Source organism: Pleuronectes platessa, chromosome 6, assembly GCF_947347685.1.
Source record: "Pleuronectes platessa chromosome 6, fPlePla1.1, whole genome shotgun sequence".
Classification (NCBI taxonomy): Eukaryota; Metazoa; Chordata; class Actinopteri; order Pleuronectiformes; family Pleuronectidae; genus Pleuronectes; species Pleuronectes platessa.
In genome coordinates this window covers 3,888,607-3,905,675 of record NC_070631.1, presented here as the reverse complement: position 1 = coordinate 3,905,675, position 17,069 = coordinate 3,888,607, and the positions used below count along the sequence as shown (strand labels likewise).

General features: G+C 48.5%; 1 protein-coding gene across 1 annotated transcript in view; it reads left to right on the top strand.

Moving 5' to 3' along the window:
* Positions 1–17,069, top strand: part of plxna2 (plexin A2) — a 141,256-nt gene that overhangs the window by 56,998 nt on the left and 67,189 nt on the right. Inside the window, 1 exon segment of the mRNA XM_053423986.1 lies at positions 9,502–9,602. Coding sequence (XP_053279961.1) covers positions 9,502–9,602 — 101 coding nt within the window.

The window sequence follows — 17,069 nt, the reverse complement described above, 5'->3', positions numbered from 1 at the left end:
AAATGAGTCATATGTGGTGTTGAAGAGGCTGTTCAGACGATCCATACCTTTTGAATTAGGGCCTTGGTTTGTAATGATGTCTGAGTCGAAAGCAGGAGCGACAGAAAGGAAGTGCTTGAGCCGACATGATGTGCATATGCAAAGTGATAATTTACACAGACATGCATTGTTTTAGCCAAAAAAGAAGAGGCATTTTTAAAGTGGCTCCATTAGATGTTGAGCACTGAAATAATGTTAAATCTAATTAAACCAGGATGTTTCATGATGGAATGTGAGCGTCACTTTTTATTGCCGTCTTTGCAAATGAGCGAGCACACTCACACATTAAAAAAAACACTCAGAGGCAGATTCACAGCTCCATGTTTCTATCTCTTGAATTCTTAAATGTCAGAGTGGGACTTTAGACCATTTACCAGTGAGCAGGCTGGTTGGAGGGGGACGGGGGGGACTGGACTGGGCGCAGCTAGCTCACCAGTGTCCATCTTCACATCTAAACCTGGCTGTAAGAGGGTGAACATGGGATCTGGAAAGTAGTGGAGGCCTCTGCAGGTGTCAGAAGTTGACGTTGTGTTATTTATCAACACATATTTATCAAATATGAAGTATATATGTGTGTTTTTTTCTTCCATGCAGGGTCCTTGATGGCACAGCTTTCCATTCATGTTGGTAATTAGGGGTGAAACATGCAGCAAGAGAGAAACACAACCAGAAGTCACTGAAAGTCACGTTTGTCTTTTAAGAGCATCGGTTTTGATGTGTTATTGAACAGTGTTTGTGAGCATTTTCAAGTTGTTTGCACACAATCAAAACACAATCTCACTCCCCCCGCCCCCCGCCCACCGCCCCCCACCCCCTAAACCTATTCCCTTTCTCCCCTTACCCCCCAAAAGAAGAGGATTGAAGCCATACATAATTGATACTCTCCTCTCTGTATTGACTGGTTGGATTTTTCATCCTCCTCACAGGTCGATTCCCTCACTCCATTATTTCTGTGGTCGTGTCCCTGTGCTGCCTCACGTCCCCCTGTGACTTGCCCCCCACCCGTCTTCCCATCTGCAGCAACCTCGACACACACACACATGCACACACACACACACACACATATACACACACACAAACACAAAAAGAGATTGGGAGACATCCCAATCTCCATCCTCCATCGTCCTTATTTCCCATCGGCCCAGTTTAATCCGTACAGTTGGCCATCAGTCCAGGGGCCAATGCTGCATGTTGAAACTCACAGCCGTGTTGGTGCAGGCATGTGGTTTGTGTGTAGTTGTCCATGGGAGAGCGGGGGTTACACACCACAAAGTGCATATTCAAACAATCTCAATCAGGGATTCTGCACGATCTTGAAATGTACGCAAAAACTGCGGAAATTGAATCATCTGAATTTGATTTTTGTCTTGAACACGTCAACATATCTAGGTCATAAGTACTTGTAGGTGGATCTTAATTATGTTAACTTGCAGTTAAACACCCTGATCTGAAAGTCTATGGGTACTTACTGTCTCTGTCTGGAGTCGAGGAGACAACGTGGTTATATCAAGAATCACTTACACTTACACTGAAGGTGTGAATAAGGTTCTTCACCTTGACCTCAGGTGTAAGTAATCCTGTGACTCTTGATATTCCTTCATCTCTGTCGTACTTTACATCGGCCATAAATGTGATTTATTAGGGTCTTAAAAAGCTCTTGAAAAGTCTGACATTTAACTAAAACTGCAGAAACCCTGTTCAAAGTAGATATAACTATGAAATATGAATTATGAGGGGGAGCGGCCCCATTTTATATGGATTTAATTTACCTACTCTTTGTCAAGCAGTCGTGATCCAATCTAAAGCCATGTCTATATTGAAATAATAATTAGATCATTCTGAATTTCAGTCCAGTTCATGTTTATCAGCCCAGGTGAGAAACTTGCACAAGATAACAAACAACAAAACAGTACAATACAAAGTAATACTAGTAATAATACATGAATACACACATATACTTCATCCCAGGGGTGTGTGTATTCTTTACTTTCAGGCAGCAGCAGTTAATGTCAGAAGGAAACACACGAGTGCCACCTGACCAATCACCAATCAGCAGAAAGTCCTCAGGGAACATGGCCGAAGTCTCCTCCATATTATTTCCCTTGAAACAATGACTGTTGGTCACATTGAACTGTGTTATTCCCACTTTAGATACGTTCTCATGGTTCCTAATGGCCACTCAGCCTCAGAGTTCACCCGGCGGTCACAAGGCACACGCCTGACCTGCTCCTCCTCCTCCTCCTCCTCCTCCTCCTCCTCCTCCTCCTCTCCTTCCTGGCAGTTTGTCTCCCACCAGTCTGTTACTCCTGATGAGCTGCCAGGGACCAGGCCCGGACTGAGGGGGTATGGGGGGGGCGGTTGAGCCAGAATACAGGAGGCTGGAGGAGGAGGTCTATTGATGCTCTTTGGCTTGAGATTTTGGAAACGGCTCTTTTGCTCGATCAAACTGTGAAGGAGATTTTACACAATTCAGAGAGAGTTAGTCTCGGCTGTTGTGTTTGCACTCGTCTCTGCTTCTGATGAGCTTGTAGCCGCTTCACTCTTTAAATCGGCCTCACGCAGCGTCCTGATGTTTTCAATTGACCAAAAATCGGGGAGCTTAGACCAAATCCAAGAGATAAATAAAAAAAAAAGTGAAATGTTTGTGTGTGCATGTGTCTGTGTGTGCATGTGGGTGAATTGAAAGCGAGGAATAAAGGAGAGCGGGCGGAGAGAGCCGGCTGTGACAATAAAGGTTAAAAGCTCCCCGTCTTCACACAGATTCATTTTGGGAGATGGCTGTTTGTAGATGAGGCGAGCTGTATCATTTTCACTTTGCCTCAGCCTCGCTGGTTTAGCCTCTTTAAATCAATGAGCAGCATCAGCTCCGAATGCGATCTCCTCTGCTTTAAAATCATTTATTCTGAAAACCATATAAAGGGTTTCTGACCTTAATTTGGTTTCCATCTCCCGTTTATTCAGAGCCTTCAACCTGCATTGGTGCGATACGCGGTTAAATACAGTTGAAGAAGAATCAATGTTGCGTATTACAACACAAAACTTGTTTCTCTCAAAACGACTTAGGACGCCCTCTGACATCAAAACAACAACAACAACACACACAACAAGATTTCACAAAACTAGTTCCTGGATGTGGATCCGAGCGGCTGATAGCGACACTACAGCCGGGGATAAAGGTTTCAGGTTTTTATCTACACTCATTATGAGCACATGTGGCTGTAATTAATTAATTTTTTTACACATTTGTGTTACACTGTGGGTTTTAACCCCTCATCAAGCCGCCCAGCTGCTGTGGTTTCTATGCACGGTCGACTCAGGGCCTCCGAGGGATCAGCACCCACCCGTGCACACGGCCCTGCTGGGTCCTTAATCAAGCCGGGTGTAATTGGTGTGAGTCTGGAGGCCTGATCCTCCTCGGACGAGACACAACACTCCCAACACAACCCCTCACCTCTCCTCTCAGGACCAGTCCAGCTTACGATGGTTATTGACGATCTGGTTGAACCAGTGACTGACCTCACGCTGTGGAAGCACCTATGGAGCAGATTTATTCACTCTTTAAAATACGCACAAAGAGGAGGGGGGGGGGGGGGGTTGCACTTGCTTTAAGTGCAGTGGATTTGTTTTCAGTTTGAAAAAAAAAGATTCATTTCTTCTGGGTGGATGTCAAGAAGCTGGATGAGATGGTTCCACCACGTCACTGCAGGGGGGAGTTGAGGGGATGTGGATCAAGACGAGGAGGAGACCAGGAAGACAAACAGGGAGATGATCCTCAGAAAAGGAGGGATTACAAGAAAAGATTATTTCATAGGGATAAAAAGGGAGAGGGTGGGGGGGGGGGGTTACTGGTTACATGGTAAAACCACAGTATTACAATTTTAAGTCTGACTTTCATTGTTTGTTTCTTCTGGAAAAGAGTCAGATGATGCAAGTGGTTCAAATTTTAAGAAGGATTCATCATAACTGGCAACCCAGAGCTGCCTCATCCATCCATCTTTTCATCCATCCATCTTTTCATCCATCCATCCAACCTCTCATCCGTGGCTGCTTATCCTGGGTGGGGTCAAGGTGGCAACAGGTCAAGCGCAGTAGTCCAGATGTGTCTTTCCCCTGCAACATTTCCCCGGCCCTCCTGGGGAATCCCCGGGTGTTCCCAGGCCAGATGAGATATATAACCTCTCCAGCATGTTCCGGGTCCCCCGGGGGCCTCCTACCAATTGGACGGGGCTGAAAAAGACCTCCAATGGAAGGCTTCCAGTTCAGATGCATTCTTCAAAACTGCATCACCTCGCCCCCTGATTAGAAAAAGCAGTGCCCACCTGGAGCCGGACCGGGGAGGGGGGCATCTGGTGACCGGACCTTGGTCCTTGGGGCCAAACCAGCACAGACAGAAGACATTACATGGCGTCACCTCACTGCAGGTCCGCCAGCTGCAGGGACAGCCATCGGGTCGGGGTGCGATGTTAGCCAGGTGGCAGACCAGGTCCTGGGCCGGGGCGTCTGAGGAAATGCAACCTGGAGCCTTTCAACTGAAACCAGGCCGACAAGGAAAATAATTTCTAAAGTGGCTCGAAAAATCCAGAAATGTTTGGATTCTTTGCGTCAATGTTACAAAAGTGATGTGTTTTAAAACGGCCGTAGTGCGGCTGAACCCTGAAGGATTTCATTGGTTTTCATTCATTCAGCAGCAAGTATTTGCTCTGCCTTTGTGTCACAGCCACACACACACACACACACACACACACACACACACACACACACACACACTCCCCTCCCCTGCTTTCCCTCTTTCCCTATCTCTCTCTCTCTCCCTTCTCTGCTGGAATGGGTATTGTGTTCATGATCGATGTGTCCCTACCAGTGACGTGGTCGCCTGGCTAATTCTCATTAAAAATGGATAAGGTGTAGTGGAGCCGCCTGTGTGTGGGTTTGTGTGTGGGTTTGTGTGTGTGTGTGTGTGTGTGTGTGTGTGTGTGTGTGTGTGTGTACACATACATGTTTGAAATGAGGTGTAGGTGGCAGGAAGTCCCAGAGGTGCCAGCTGTTTATCGTGCGCCGCTGAAGGTTGGAGGGAGCCGTGGTGGTTGGGGGGGGGGGGGTTGTTCCTGAGGTCAGAGCCAGGCCTGTTGCCTTGGAAACAACTTGCAAAATACCAGCTCCCTCTGCTTTACTGGTGACGCTGGGATTTTTCTCTCTCTGTTGCTTCCCCCCCCCGCTCTCGCCCTGCGTGGTGTTGCACATCTGGCACCACAGAGAACCAGGTCTCATCAGAACCAGAAGCAATGGGCCGTTTGCACTCTGCTTCTTCTTCCCTCATCCCCCTGTTTTTTCAGTTCTTGTCTTCTCCTCCTCCTCCTCCTCTGCCCCTGTGCCCCCATCCATCACCGGGAAGCAGCCATCATGGCCGGGTCTCAGGGCAGCGGGGCAGAGGAGCTGGAATGGAGCTACCATTCGTTCTGAGCCGCAGAGAGACAGGAGCAGATGAAAGTCCTGCTGCTCTCTAATGTACATACACATTGTCGGGCTCTCCCGGGCGCCCGGGCCTAATGTCCTGTGTTGTGCTGCTCGGCTCTCAGAGTGAAATTGAAAGTGAGAAGCAGACACTGTCTTCACAGGTGGTCAGAAACAACAGAGGGAAACGTGTGCAGAGGGATTTTATATTGCTGCTTTTTTCTTTATCTTCAAAGTGATTGATCATTCTTTATCGTCAGACACTGAAATGTGTGTCACAGCACAGCAGCAGCCACACATGCAACATTCAATCCAACAATTATGACAAGGAAAATGAAGGATACCAACATTAAGCATCACATTCCCGACAGTTAACGGTCCTTTAACACACTTTGGATCTGGGATCAAGTGCCAGCAAGTTTGAGCATCGACTGGTTCACAGAAGAGAGCTTTATAAATCGTAGAAACCTGTAACTCTTAATTTTTAACTTTTCTAAAGAATGTTATAGTCAGAGACGATGTTACTGGCCGACCGCTAAATGTTTTTGTGGCAGGCTGAGTCACGGCGAGTGGAAGGAAGGAAGTAACACCTCCATGACGCCTCCAGCTCCAGATCTCTGCTTTTTGTTTTCTGAGAACACGACTGCAACAGAAACCGGCTCAATCCAAAAATTATAAAAGTTACACCGAGGGAATTCTAATGATGACGAGGGATTGAATTCAAAAAGACTGTAATGACGTTTGGTGACTAAAGGATTGCTCTTATGGCTGCTCTTTCATTTATTTATTTAGATTGATAAGTGTATTTGTATTGTTGCATTAATGTATTGTCCTAACATCACCTCGGGCTCAAATCCCCAGAGCCGGGTGTCAGTTACAGACAGGGCACCGCTGCAACAGTGAAAGCTTGGCAGCGACATTGGGAGCCGGAGCCCATTCAGCACGAGCCTTTGAAAGAGAGGAAGCTGTTGTTTTAACCCTTCGAGTGAGAGCCGCTCACCCAGGTTGCCGCAGTGTGCGACTTCAGAGCCGCCTCTCCGCTTGAATAACCCCCCTGCTGAGGTCATCTCCAGCTGGAATCTGATTAGCATTCGTTTACCGGAGAGCGGCACCTCTCGCTGACACGGCTCGGCCTGGCTCGGGTCGGCTCCGGGTGTGAACGCTCTGGAGTCCGAGGAGGAGGAGGAGCAGGGAAAGTTGGAGGCAGCGTCGGATCACATGTGGCGCTTCTTTGTCTTCATTGAAAAACACAGGAACTGCAATCTGCACATCCGTTACGGTGCTGTGTGTGTGTGTGTGACACACACACACACACACACACAAACACACACACATATGCACACAGTGGGAGAAGGGGCTATGTTGTGCAGCCCTGCTGTGTTGAGTGACTGTAGCGTGTGCTGGGCAACAGCTGCTGTGATCCCCCCCCCGACCCTCCCTTGTCCCATCCTCATCTCCACTACTGGCCCACGTTGGTCTGAGCATCAGTTCTGTCGCACAAACAAACACACAAACACACACAATCACACAAACACAGCTTCTCTCTCATTCTGTGCTAGTTTCCATCCCCCTCTGGTTTTTAGTTTTTCCTGTTTACCTCACTCTTCTTCTTCGGTATCACCCCTCTCACCCTTTGTCTGTGCTTCAGTCTGTGTCCGCTGACAGCAGCCCCGTGTCTGTCTGTCCACCCCCCCCCCCCCCCCCCCCCACCCACTACACCCTCACTTTCCCCCCCCCCCGCTGACAGCTGTCTCCACACTGTAACCCTTTCACGGAGCCGGGCCTCTGTGAAAGTGATCCTATAAAGTTTCAGCAGCCTCACACATGTTTTGGGAAGGATCTGAAGGCTTCTGGGGGTTAGGAGGGATCCAGAGACTTTGTGGATCCGTGGTCCACTCACGGGGCTGAGTTGCCGTCTCGCCCCCGGTGGGCCTGTTTGTCATCGGTTGAGGCCTCTGCTGCTGATGTGGACCCCCCCCCCCCCCCCCCCCCCCCCCCGTCTGCAGCTCATTACAGCGTGCCACCTGTTTGTCCCCGGAGCTGGAGGCAAGACCCACACACACAAATGGAGTTTGTTGAGGTGACAGCGGGGGTTAATCCAGCAGGAGTGTCCGTGGCGGAGCGTCCACACAGTGCAGCGACTATCAACTGTCCAGCCGTGTGTCAATGGCTTCCTTTGTCCCGCGGGCCCGTCTCTGTGCTGCCTCAGGGTTTGGAACCCGGCCGACAGGTGGACGCTTATTTGAGTTTTCTCGAGCAGCAGAGAGAAAACAAAGGAACATATATATATCTATATTAATATCTCTCCCTCTCTGCTGGAGCACACATCTCTCACAGTGTTGCAGCAGATGACAGGTTTTGCAGACCTCAACTTTTCGAGGGCTCGTGCAATATGAGGAGAATGTTGACTTCAGCTGTTTTCTTTTTTTAACAAATGTGATGTGTTGTGATAAAGAAACTCGGCTGACGGACACCCAGCTGTTATCTCTCCTCCTCGCTGACAGTTAATTCCAGCTCGGGGTGCGAACTGCAATTAGCATCAGCCAGTTGTGGGTGATTTGCACGGGGTTTTGAAAAAAAGAATGTAAAAGGTGTTATTTGCACCCTTCATTCACTCCCCCTCATTTCTGCAAAGGGGCCTCTTATTAGGCATTGATCTGAGCCTGAGGTTTGGAGCTGAGCAGCGAACACACACTGTCAGACGCCGCTGTCATTACCCAACCAGGCAATCGCCAGGAAATTGAAAGACGGACAGGAGTGAAAATGAATCCACGTCAGAGTGAAATTCATGTTTTCAAGGCTTTTTTGTTCTTGAGCCTGTGTTCGTCTGCTGTGCGTTGATTGTGTTGTGCTTTACGTCAGTGTTTGTGTGTTTGCTCCCAGCGTCCCAGTGAGATGCAGGTGTGAGCGAGGCGGCCCCCATGGGACACTTAAATAGACAAGAAACCCACAGACACACACACACACACACACTGACCTCTGGATCGCACTGCAGACCGCTGTGCTGCACAAACAGACTGAGGGGCCATGTGGCTGAGCAGAACCTCGCCTGGCAGACACACTTAGACACAGCGAGACTCACACACACACTAACACACACATACACACACACACACACACTCCTATCCCCGTCAAAACTAACAGAAGGATGAGTGCTTGCATCTATCCGCTGAACACAGCACCAGCCTGTGCATCACACAGTTCCGCTGACTCACACACTTGGTCCTCGCCCAGGAGGAGATGTTTGTTTGATTCTTTTTCACAAATGTAAATTCTCAATCCCGTGTTTGCTCAAGTTTTAACGTCAACTGAAATCGACTAGGATGTGTTTCCTTATTCCCAAAGATCACAGCCTCACCGTTTAGATTAGTGATGCATGGGTGTGGATGTGTGTGTTTTACTTATTGAAATTCTCTGCTGTTGACATTTCAAACATGTTTTGCTTTGACGGAACCAAATTTCCATTTGTTCATATTTCTTTAAAAAAAAAACATCTTACGAGCACAGCAATAATAACAACTTTTAAAAGGTTACTGTTTAAAGTCCTGATCTGATCATAGCTTCATAAAAACGTTATTTTAGTAAAGTTAACTTGTGCACTCCACCCGTCTGTCACTGCTGCTACAGGTGTGTTGTGACAGGCTCCACCTTGATGGACAGATGCCCCCGGTGCAGACAAAAGCCCTTTGACGGCAGCGCAGCAGCTTTCTGTGGCCAACTGCCCCCAGCTGCTCACCGCTGTTTCCCCGGCTCAAGATAAAGGCAACAGTTGCCTGTGCAGTTGACATCACACACGTGGACACACAGCGATCATTGTGCACCACGCTCACGCCATCCCTGCGAATGTAGAACAGTGGAAATGTATCAGTAAATACAAATGGAGCAATGGTGGTAGATGTCATTAAATATGCACACACACAAACCCACACACACACACCCGGAGGCTTCTCCTGTGATGTTTGTAAAGGCTGCACTTTGACCTTGACCTTTTTTCTTCTGTGTGTTTTCTAGGTGACTCAAGTTCCCATCGAGTCGTGTGAGCAGTACGGGACCTGTGGAGAGTGTCTGAGCTCCGGGGACCCACACTGCGGCTGGTGTGTCCTGCACAACATGTGAGTAGCACCTTCGTCATCCTCAGGTTGTTTGAGACAGCTTTTATTTCTCTTAATGTTTGTCTCGAGCATCACATGGAGTCTGAGGAGAGGAGACAGAGTCTGGAAGTGGAGAGCTGATCCTCAGAGGTGCAGAGCCGGTTCAAAGCGTCTTCAAGTCGACTGCTGCTCTGCTCTGACACGAGTTGATCTAAACAGGAAATGAGAGCATTCACTTTGTGTGTGTGAGTAAGTTGAACGTGAAAAGACAGACAAGAGCAGAACCGATGACGAAACCATAACGGAGACAAGGGGGACGGAGCCTAGAGGCCATGAGTGACACCTGCTGGAGCTGAGAAGTTACTGCAGCGGAACTGTCTTCAAGAAAAGAAAAAATATGAAACTGCCTGAAAAAGCTTGTGTGATTGTGATATTCTCAGTATGAGTCATTCACCACAGTGCTCATTTAAGTGATGGTACTTTCACGATATGAGGGTGAGGTTATTCTGGGGACACGAGATGAATAGGAGACAATATTCTGCTCCGTCTCCACCTCTTTGTTTCCTGAGCAAACACGTTCCCTCATCGCTCACAGCTTTTCTCTTTCTTCGGCTGCTGCGTCTTGTATTCCCCACTTACTGCCCCCCCCCCCCCTGAATGCAGAGACCCTCTATTTAAAGGTATAGTTGAATATTTATGTGTATCAGAGCCGCTCCCACAATCATCATTACGGTGACGGCGGCCCCTGCAAAGTGCACTTAAAGTAATTTACATCACTCCGAAGCTGGGACAGGACAAGTAATTGCCTAGCGACAAAGTAATTCAGCATTCGGCTGTGGAAGGTGCCTGGGGGGGGGTGGGGGGTGGGGGGGTGGGGGTGGGGGCACAGCGTGCGTGCCGTCACACTGAGATTGTTTACCACAACATTAGCCTCCGTGCTGGACTCTTAATCACGTGTGTTTGTGCAGGTGTGGTCAGGAATGGAATAATTCAGGTTGACAGCGATTCGATTTACGTAGCATGTGAGAGGACCTGATGCTCGGAGGTGGAGCGTGGTCCTGAAGCAGCTGGGAGGAGGGAGCCGTGCACGTGGCTTTGATTCTTTTTTGCGTAGATGCACCAACACGTGTGTGGACCGCTGTACTGTACTGAGGGGAGAGAAGGTCAGCAGCCGGATTCATGTCAGATCAGCCATCTGTTCTCCAAAACACCACGGACCCTGGTGCCACCTGGGCCTCGTCCATAATCGCCCCCTTCTCTGTCATGACCCCACAGAGAGTGTGGAGAGAACAGTGTCAGCTCCGGCTGAGAGGAAAAGAAGTTACTGGACGGATCCTGAGCTCTTTCTGGCCGGGACTCATGCAGATTCAAGATTTTTATTATCAAATGCACAACAATAACATCAAGCAGTGGCTGGCAGTGAAATGCTTGGGTAACAGGCTCTCTTCTAGCAATGCTCAAGTAATTACAACCTAAAAAACTGAAATAGAAATAGTATAAAATAGAATAAAATAGAATATCAAAATTTTAAAATAGAAAATAAGGTATATATATATCGAAATATATACTTTATATACAGACGTCTTTGTGTTATTTTAGGTATACGGACAATAACCAGAGGGGATAATGCCAAAATATCAGAAACATTGCAAAAGAAAATGTGGCTGAGATGGAACAGTTAGAAACAAAAGATGCATTAAAGCCACCATCACATTATAGTGTAAAGATTCTTCTTCTGCCCAATCACAATTACATGACTCTCCTCTAATGCAGTGTAGATAACTGTAACACCCCTGGTTCAAGTTGTCTATGCTGCATGAGGCTGATATGAAAACACCATAAACCAACAAACTCATTCTTAAAAATAATAACACAAATGCCATCTGATGTGAGCAGCAGTGATGAAACCTGACGATGGGATAATGATGTGATCTTGTCAAGTTGTTCTCACTCTGCTCATGAGATAGATGATTTATTTGCTCAGTGTAATTGCCTCAGGATTTTGGAGACTGTGGAGCTGGATGAGTTTGGAACACGGGTTTAGTCACGACTGCTGCACAATTATAGCCGAGAGTAGAAAGATGTGTCGAATTCTGCAGGAGAAAAAAAAAAAAAAGCAGCTGCACTCTTCTGGTGAAGAGCTCGGCTCGTCCCACACAACCCAGAATTAAATGTCTTGCCAGCCCTGGTGCCATCCACATGCAGCTGTGATCACTCCTGCTTCCTTCTCCTCTCCATTTTCTCCAATTCTCTCCATCATCCGTCCCTAAGCCATTGTTGATTTTGTGAAATTATCTTCCCCCCCCCCCCTCTCCCATGTTTGTGTGTACCTCCCCCCTCTCCCCTCCCAGCAAAGCTAGCGTCTAAGCTTTGCCACTCATCTCCTCTCAGCTCATCGCGGCTCACCCAGCGCGCCGTCTCCCATTTAGACGCTCTCCCCTCTGGAAGCAGCTCCTCCACACTCCGGAGATGCTCGCTTGCCACAAACGTAAACAGCCCTCGCTTTGATCAGCCTCCCTCCCTTCTTACACAGCTGCCATCTACAATATCCATCCTCTTTTCTTATCCTTCAAAACATTGTGTTCCCTCCTTTTCCCTGTTTCTTTACGTTTGTTTGTTGACGCTCGTTGGAGTGAAGCTTTTCTGAGGCGGCTAATTAGCAACACAGAGGTGCATTAGCGTGGTTGTGCGATGATGAGGGGATGGAATGAACGTGAGACAGGGAGTGAGGAGGAGAGATGGTCAGGAGAGGCATCTCTGCCCCCCCCCGCGTCTTTCTGCTCTCCTTCTTCCTCCTCTGATTCAGTGTGTTGTGAGACACGAAAGTCCTTTAATTACCAGCAGCTGCTAGGCATCCTCTGAATGCATGAAGAATGAGAGGGTGGGGGGGGGGGGGTGAAGAGAGGGAGAGCGGTGTGTTTGATGCCGCTCACTCATGAGCCCACAGAACCAAGCAGCATTTTGATTGCGGCTCAAAGGGAGCTCCTCGTCTCGAGCGCTCTTCACTCACAGTCGTGTGAATGAGCAGTTCAGCCTTCGTCTGACCACAATCCAAAACATGGAGCCCTCCTGAAGCTTTCCCTCTCTTCTCCCTCTCTCTCTCCATCTCTCTCTCTCTCTCTTCTCCCTCTCTCTCTCTCTCTCTGTGTCTCTCTCTCCTTGTCGTTGTTAGATTAGCTCTCTGATCAAGCCCAAAAGAGGCTTTCACATCTCAAAACGTCTCACATCACTCTGTTCTCCCTCCAACCGCTCGGCTCGCTCCCACGTTCCAGGAGAGGACGAGGCTTGTTGTCGAGATGGGACAGGATGAGACACGAGACAGACTTTGGTCCATGAGTTGCGTTTTGGACAAAGCAGTTGACCGGTGTGTCGCGACACTCTCCTGGCAGCACTGTGAATTACAAGCTGGTGAAAGGTGTTAGTTATGCAACGTGTGCAGAAGAAACTCAGCCCCAGTTTGTTGTTTGGATGACAGCTTTGGGCTGTTGGTGTTGTCAGCCCCTAGCAGAGAGTGAATCAGCAACAACAACACAACCACACTTTGATACCGTGTTGTATTAAACCATCAGTCTCCACGTGGCTGTACTGCTCAGATCTGATTCAGTCACAACCCACACGGCTCCACTGTCCACTCCTTACACACTGGCCTCATTAGTTTAAATCCTGTCTCACGGTTTTGTTCGGCGTCCCGGTTGGAGCTCGGGGGTTTTCAGGCACAGTCAGGTTTTTGAACAGGGAAAGATGGGAAATGATAATTTGATGTAGTTGCATGTTTTGTTAAAATCAACTCTTCCTCTTCCTGCATGTCTCCGAACAGTCAAACCAGACACTTTCTCATTTTCATGACCTCAACTTGTGTATTTAGCCTGTTTGTTCAGAGCGGCTCATTCATCACTGAGCCGACCATAAAACCTCCTCTAATGTACCAGTGGCAACAACAATTATCCTACCAATGAAATGGCTGCTTCAGCCTATTGTGGGTGTCAGGCCTGTGTGTCTAATGCCGACTCATCAGCCCCGGCCACAGTTAGCAGTCAGAGGGAAGCTACATCCATCTTCCCAATTGGGCCTAATGAGATATCGATCAGGAACATGCAGGTCTATCAATATTTCCATAGATTCCTCGCACATGGGGCCGGTACAGGTTGGTAACATGACGGATGAAATACTGCAGCAGTGTGTACAGAGTGAGGAGGCTACATATAAATGAGTTAATGATGCATTTTGCTTTTTGAAACTCCTCCGTCCCTGGACTTGTTTTGCTTCTTCTCTCTCTGCTCAGCCCACACAAGCAAAGCTGCAGCTCGATGGAGAGAACTGAGCAGTCGTCTCTCTGTGAATCTGTTTTTGCTCTCTTCACGTTTCCTTACAATTAACTTTCACAGACACACACACACTAGGTTTGTGTGAAACTGCCTATGCACGTGTTGTACTGTCCGCTTGCGACATTATCAATTGCTCCGGGTGGCAGACTGAGATTTGCAGATGTGGATTTGACCCCCCCCCCGCATGAACTTTGGGTTTCAAACCTCTAACCTGAGCAGTCACAGCAACTTGTTGAAGTTTACCATCTCTGTTTGTCTCTTTCTTTATTTTATTCCTCCTCCATTTTCCTCTGCATCTCCTGTGGTCTGCATATTCTCAGTTTTAAGTGATGCAGCAGCCAGAAACAAATGCCCTGAATCACTTTAGCGTGTCTGTGTGTCTGTGTGTGTGTGTGTGTGTGTGTGTCTGTGTGCGTGTGGGCAGCCCAGCGTTGCATAGCCCTGCACATCCCTGCTCAACAAATCAATTCCTTTTCTCATGCTGGGAAGCAAACTCCCAGTGCAGTCAGTCTTCATACATGTTTGCATTAACATGTGTTTCCGTAGAAAGTCCCCCAGACAAGGTTCCATTCAACCAAATCAAATCCTGCCAGTGATTCTCTAACATAATTGGTTACCCACACACAACGAGTAAAGCTTTGTTATGCACCATCAAATATTCAGTTTACATGGAGTTCATCCTCCCTCAACCGGAGCACCGCTGCTCTACTGACGCTCTGTGACCCGGCTCCAGTGAGGGAAGGATGGTGATTTTAAGATATCTTCCCCTCTGTTTTTATACACTGCACCCTGAGCTGTGTCAGAGCTGTAATCAGACATGCCATCACAGCTTCAATGAAGTCCTAGGATGTGATAAGGGAACCGGAGGAGGGATAGAGGAGCAGAAACCCTCTCCCTGTCGCCTGCTCTGCTCTCAGGGCCGGGATGTGTAATGTGCGCAGGATTAGGTGTAAAGGATTGTGTGTTACTGTGAGTCCATGTGTCACAGTGAGTGCACATATTTTCCGTCTGTGGCTAAGGTCCATGTCCACAGGGGGAGCATGTGTGTCTCAGTGTGTATGTGTGAATGAATGTGTGTATTTCATATGTCTGGGTGTCTGTCAAAGCTTGGCTCAGCAGAGACAACAGTGTAATTGCCTGTCTGGGGCAATAGAACGAGGAGCAGGCCCAGAGGTCTGGCCTCGGCTAACTTCATCCCCCGCTCCCGTACAGAGTGCGTCTCCTGCTGCAAATTACTCTGCACATGATATGTAGGATACTGCATGAGAGTACATCCACGGTGGGAGTTCGATTCCACCTCAGAGCTCCGACTCCAGCAGTGTGGCCCACGCAAGCTGCCACAGGAGAAAACAAGGTCCTCTGCTTCGGCTCCTCTGTACGTTTGTTTACCTCGCTCACCTTTTTTATGACGGCGTGAGATGTGACTGCCACTTACAGCCGCCTCCGTGCCCTGCGGTGGAGTCGCACCTGACGGAGAGGAGTAATGATGGAAGTGCACGCAGCTATTTCAGCACCATGGACAGGGCTTAGAGAGCAGAGCACCCCCGACCGCCTGCAGCAGCCGCTGGAGGGAGAAGAGCCGTGAGCTGCTTATTACAGGTTTTTTATTTTAGCTGAATGCATTTTTTGTTTATGTTCATTATCTTTGTTGTTTGTGTTGTGTGTTTGTGTGTGTGTGTGTGTGTGTGTGTGTGTGTGTGTGTGTGTGTTTCTTCGTTTTTTTCTTTGCAACAAAAGAAAATTCAATCTGCGTATCGTTTCCTTTAACACCTCATTCCTCTGCGTGAGCCCTCTAGCTCTCACATCTGAGGAATTTCAATGATGGCGTATTAAGCATGTGAAGGCGACTGAGTGACAGGCCAAGGCCAGACAGGGGGGGGGGGGGGGGGTGTGTACAGGGGAAGGCAGGATTCTAGTCAACACTCAGTGGCATGCACTTCAGCTAATGAGGGAGGCACCGGGGTCAGCTTCTAACTACACAGAGATAATGGCCATCTCCTGAAACCATGGCAACAGCAGCCATCCTGCACCCCCCCCCTCTCCCCCCCCATACACCCCCCCACGCTGACTCACCCCGTTGCCGTGCGTTCTTCTTACTTCCCCCCCCCCCCCACACAGAAATTAATTTTATCCCCCAAAAAAAGTGGAATCCCAGTGAGGAGAATCACTGCAGGGCTGTTTGTCAGGTAATGGCCGCCCGAGCGTCTGAGCCCACACAGCTCAGAGACATGGAGCCGGAGCCCACACCTGAGAGCACATTAAATATAATTGTCTGCCGACCAAATGTGACTGTTCACAGAAAGGAAGTGTTCAATCTGAGCTGCAGTAACACCACGCTGATGATAGCTGCACTAATTTCGACTCGAGAAGAAAGGAGTGAGACAAAAAGGGAGAGACGGAGGAGAGAGAGAGAGAGAGAGAGAGAGAGAAACGTGCAGAAGTGATGGAGTCAAAAGCGTAAAGAATTCACATCAGGGGGAAAAACTAATAATTTTTTCATTTAAAGTGTAGAAATACAAAGTGGTGAGTGAGGAAACCAGGTAATCTGCAGTGGCCACCTCCTCTCTCGCTGTGGGAGACTCACACCACTACACTAACTCCACACTCTCCTGCTCTCTGAATCCCCCGCGGGAGAACTGTGCATATGAGCGTTTGTATGTGTGCGTGTGTGTGTGTGTGTGTGTGTGTAGCGTACTTGTGCCTCCTCGTGTGAGTCTGCTGGATATGGCTTGAACTTCTGACAACATAATTACACACAGAGGCTGTGGATGAAGATGTAGCTTCGAGTCAGTGTGTGTGAGAGTATGTGGATAAGAGGCATGATAGGGGCCCTAACACACACACACTACACACACACACTACACACACACACTACACTAGACGCACTCACTCACACACTGTTAGCAGCCAGGGGAGAATGGACAGGGCTTGTAGTGGCACATCGGCACCCCGGACAGCGGCTGACCCATCAGACTCCAATTAGAGCTGCTGTGACAGACGGCCAGTTAGCCAGGCACTTAGACTGCTGGGCTGGATAAGGACAGGGGGGCCTGTGGTGTAATGGGACGGCGGGAGCACACACACTTTCTAATAAGGAGGCGGTAGCTGAGTTTTAATGAGGGATGTGGTGGATTGTGGGGGTGTTGCGTGGCACTTGATACAC